The sequence below is a fragment of the Otolemur garnettii genome, unplaced genomic scaffold (assembly GCF_000181295.1).
Source record: "Otolemur garnettii isolate 467f Iridium unplaced genomic scaffold, OtoGar3 scaffold00008, whole genome shotgun sequence".
Lineage (NCBI taxonomy): Eukaryota > Metazoa > Chordata > Mammalia > Primates > Galagidae > Otolemur > Otolemur garnettii.
In genome coordinates this window covers 16,773,308-16,777,985 of record NW_003852403.1, presented here as the reverse complement: position 1 = coordinate 16,777,985, position 4,678 = coordinate 16,773,308, and the positions used below count along the sequence as shown (strand labels likewise).

General features: G+C 40.1%; 1 protein-coding gene across 1 annotated transcript in view; it reads left to right on the top strand.

The window, feature by feature from the left end:
* TET1 (tet methylcytosine dioxygenase 1) overlaps positions 1-4,678 on the top strand; it is a 150,885-nt gene that overhangs the window by 112,994 nt on the left and 33,213 nt on the right. Inside the window, exon 3 of the mRNA XM_012801304.1 lies at positions 773-3,050. Coding sequence (XP_012656758.1) covers positions 773-3,050 — 2,278 coding nt within the window. The remainder of the gene's footprint in view (positions 1-772; positions 3,051-4,678) is intronic.

Here is a 4,678-nt window from a genome sequence, read left to right as displayed (position 1 = left end):
ATTTTTTGGTTGCAGCCGTCATTGTTGTTTGGCGGGTCCGGGCTGGGGATTCAAACCCGCCACCTTAGGTGTACGTGGCTGGCGCCTTAGTCGGTTGAGCTATAGGCGCCGAGCCATAAGTGTAATTTTAAATAAAAACCTGTCACTTATATAAATTTTGAAAATAAGCAAAAAATAGGGTGGTGCCTATGGCTCAAGGGTAGAGCACCTAGGTTTGAAACAAGCTGGAGGTGCAAACCCAGCCCTGACCAAAAAAAAAAAAAAAAAGGAAAAGAAAATAAGCAAAAAATGTATGATGTTAGATATCAGAATAATGTTTACATTTTGGGGTCTGTGTGATAAGACAGAGGAGTTCACACTTGATCTTTTTAACCATATATTCATTTTGTCAATGTTCAGTAAGCAATACGAATTTTACACTTCGGTGTGTATGTTCTAGTTGAATACAGTTTGCATTAAAATGATAGATTAAAAAATAATTAAATGATAGATATTCCCAGAGAATCCTATCAATGTAAGAATAATTTTAAAATGTATTTGGAGAAACAAATGAATATACCAAAGTATTCACAGGATGAGCTTATGATAGATTCTGGTTTTCTTCCCTATTCCTCCCTTTTTGAAACACTTCAAAGGTAAAAAGTGAAACACTTGTTTCCAGCTGTATCCACTGGGACTTTATACTCAGTTGCTATTAAATTGTAAAGTTGTTGCAGCTCTTATTTAGCTACCTAGGTAAGTGATAGGAGTGATTTCTGTCTTTATTTTACAGGCGGATGTTGACAACAAAACAGTAAATGGCCCCACATCAGAGTCCATGGACTGCAGTAAATGTGGTCATGGGGAAGAACAAAGATCGGAATTGAACCCAAAACCCCCTGAAAATGTAACTGAAAATGAAGAAACCATGACAGGTGTTGAGGTGGAGAAGTGGACCCAAAGTAAGAAATCACACTTAACTGCCCACATTAAAGGAGATTTCAGTGCTAATGTGACGACAGAAGCTGAAAAATCAAAAACCTCTGCAATTGACAAGAAACCAAACAAACCTTCAAAATTGTTTGCACAAAAGCTAAGAAATGGAATTAAAAACGTACACTATCTACCACCTGAAACAAAAATGTCATTTAAGAAATTCAACATTGAAGAATTCGGCAAGGCATTTGAAAACAATTCCTACAAATTCCTAAAAGACCCTGCAAACCATAACAATGCCATGAGCTCTTTCGCTACTGGTGGGAGCTGTGATGATCTTAAGGAGAGAAGTGATGCTTTAGTCTTCCAGAAGCCTGGCTTTAACTGTAATTCTAATCCTGAATCTTCAAATGTCAACAACACAAATAGTCAAAATAGTACACACAATGAAGGTGATCGACCAACGTCTCTGGAGAATATGCCAAGTGATGAACCAAAAGATGGAATTCCAGTTCAAGCAGGAATTTTATCCTTAATGAAAGATAGGAGATTAACAGTGGAGCAGGTGGTAGCCATAGAAGCTCTGACTAAACTCTCAGAAGCCCCGGCAGGGAATTCCTCATCCTCAAAATCAGAGAAAAGGGAAAGTACAGAGCCGAGACCATCTACCCTATTTAATAGCCACCAACCTATCAGTTCTATAGAAGACCTCCAAGACCCAAACACACAGGGAGAGTCACCAGACCTTCATCACAGTTCATCTTTGGAAAAGCAGAGTTCATATAAAATAGTGATATTCAATGGTCAAAATGCCGTTTCCAACTCACATACCAGCTCCACTAGTCCTAACCAGGCACCCACGAAGTCATATGCATATTCAAAAGTCACAAATTCAGTATCACTTATTATGCCAAAAACAAGTTCATCCAAGATTGACCCCAATAAAAACATTTCTAAAAGTCAAATTACTTATGACAGTTGTTCTGAGATATTGCATCAGTTGCCACCAGTTAACAAATTGGGGGATTGTAACCAGTTACTGGACAATAATGAAAATTTGGACTCAGGTGATCTATTCGGTAAGGATGCAGCCCATACTCAAATTGAGGAAGATGTTGCAACTCAACTGGCACAACTTGCATCAATAATTAAATCAACTGATAAAAATCCCGAGGGCAAAGAAGTAGAAAGTAAAGATGTGCAGCAAGAATATATTGAGGAAAAGAGCATAGTACCACAGAAAACACCTGCAAGTGTACAGGATGATAGTTCATCATCAACAAAGCAAAAGAATACAAGCCAGAAAAAGACAAAGTCCACCCCATCAAGAGAGCGTCGAAAAAAGATACCCATAGTTGTAAGTAGTGAAGAAAAACATAAGCAGAATGAGAAGAAATGGTCAAATAAATATCGTCTGTTATATGACATTTGGATTGGATCCAGACTTCAAAGATATGGACAGTTTTGTACACTTGCTTTTCCTATTCTTTTTGGAGAAATTCCTCCCATAACCACAACAAGCAGACCACTGGTACCAACAAATTCTACCACACAAGAGAAAAAATTATTTCCTCCAGTCACTCAGATACAGTATGAGAGACGTCCTGAATCAGCACAGCAAAAAATGGTGAAGGTTGAACCATCGGATTCTCTTACCTTATTTGATTTACAAACAGAATCCAACAGGCAGGCATCAGCAGATCAAGCGTGTAATTCTCAGGTACAGTCAGCAGTGAATGTCAGTCAGGAAGCTCATCCTTCTGCCCAGCTTTCCTCTCCATCTAACCAGTGTGCTACTGTGATGGGTGGCAATGACCAAATACAGTTGCAACCCGAGGTTAAGGAGCAACCCATGCATCAGAGTCAGCCGACATTGCCTGGTATCTGTATTGAGACACCCTTACTGGACCAAGCACAAATTCGCAGAAATATAAATGTAGTTTGTTCAGGTGGAATTACAGTGGTTTCTGCCAAAAGAGAAGCCTGTTCATCTGGCATTGGCATATCAGAAATTTCCTCCGTTGACAGTGTGCAGAAACAATTTAATGATTACGCCATGAACTTCTTTAGTAGCTATACAAACCACCTGGTGTCTGTAACTAAAGGTTCTGAACTCCCCACCTGCAATTGTATTGGTGAGTATTTGTATGGATGTGAACTCTGACCTGTATAATTGCCTCGAGGCATGCCAGGAGCAGGTGTTTTTGCTCAATTCCTAGTGTAGTTCATAGGAACTAAGTAATTCTCTGGGACTTTGATTGGATCTGCTCAGAAAATGAAAATTTTTATTGTGCTTCTACCTAATTGGCATATGTAAGGATATATGGCAGACCTCTTGGGTGCCACACACAGTGACAGCAGGGTTTTTTTTTTTTTTTTTTTTTTTTGTAGAGACAGAGTCTCACACTTTATTGGCCTTGGTAGACTGCCATGGCATCACACAGCTCAAAGCAACCTCCAATTCCTGGGCTTTAGCGATTCTTTTGCCTCAGCCTCTAAAGTAGCTGGGACTACAGGTGCTCCCCACAATGCCCGGCTATTTTTTGGTTGTTGTTGCAGTTCGGACGGTGATGGGCTTGAAACTGCCATCCTCAGTATATGGGGCTGGAGCCCTACTCACTGAGCCACAGGCATCACCCAGACAGCGTGATCGTACCCAACAAACACAAACTCTATAACCTAATCATTTGTACCCTCAATAATATGAGATTTTTTAAAAAGTGGAGGTTCAGCACCTGTAACACAGTGGTTATGGTACCAGCCACATACATTGAGGCTGGCAGGATTGAACCCGACTAAACAATAGTGACAACTGCAACAAAATAACCTGGCATTGTGGTAGGCACCTGTAGTCCCAGCTACTTGGAAAGCTGAGGCAAGAGAATCGCTTAAGCCCAAGAGTATGAGGTTGCTGTGAGCTGTGATACCACAGCTCTCCACCAGTGGTAACATAGTGAGACTCTGTCTAAAAACAAAAAGAAGGAAAATTCAACTCATTTAGAAAAACAAAGATGATTTTTTTTTTTTTTTAACTTAGTGCCGTGGCATCACAGCTCACAGCTACCTGCAGCTCTTGGGCTTAGGCGATTCTCTTGCCTCTGCCTCCCGAGTAGCTTGGGATTATAGGTACCCGACACAAAGCCCTGCTATTTTTTGCAGTTTTATTTTGTTTTTTGCCAGGGCTGGGTTTGAACCCACTACCTCCGCCAAGTCCTTGAGCCACGGGCACCTCTCCAGTGTTTTGTTGCAGTTGGGTCCAGTGGGACCCACCATTCTCAGTATATGGGGCTAGTGCCTTACTGAGCCACAGGCGCCACCCCATGGACTGATTTCTAACCAATGCATTTACACATTTTGTGCCTTCGAAGTCAATGAAGCCATCATTCAGAAACTAACAATTCACATTATCCATGTGTTAAAAGCCCTGAGAAAATTGCTGGGGTAAAGAGTCTCAAGCAAACCTTATGGGAAATTGTAATGTTTGAAATGTGAAAGGTTCAGTTGTCATCTATATTGATTAGTTACTGTCATGTAGGCCCTCAAATACAAGAAAACTGCTGACTCAAATATAGCTGTAAAGAAAGAGTATATCATTAAAGTTTGTTAGGCTGCTTGGATGCCCATTTCATCTATTATAGAACTATGATAAAATAAACATTATGAAATAACCTGTTGTGAACCCCATGGAATATGGTTAGTATGGGCACAAATCACAAAGACTCAAGACCACAATTTGTAGTCTTTTTTTTTTTTTTTTTTTTTT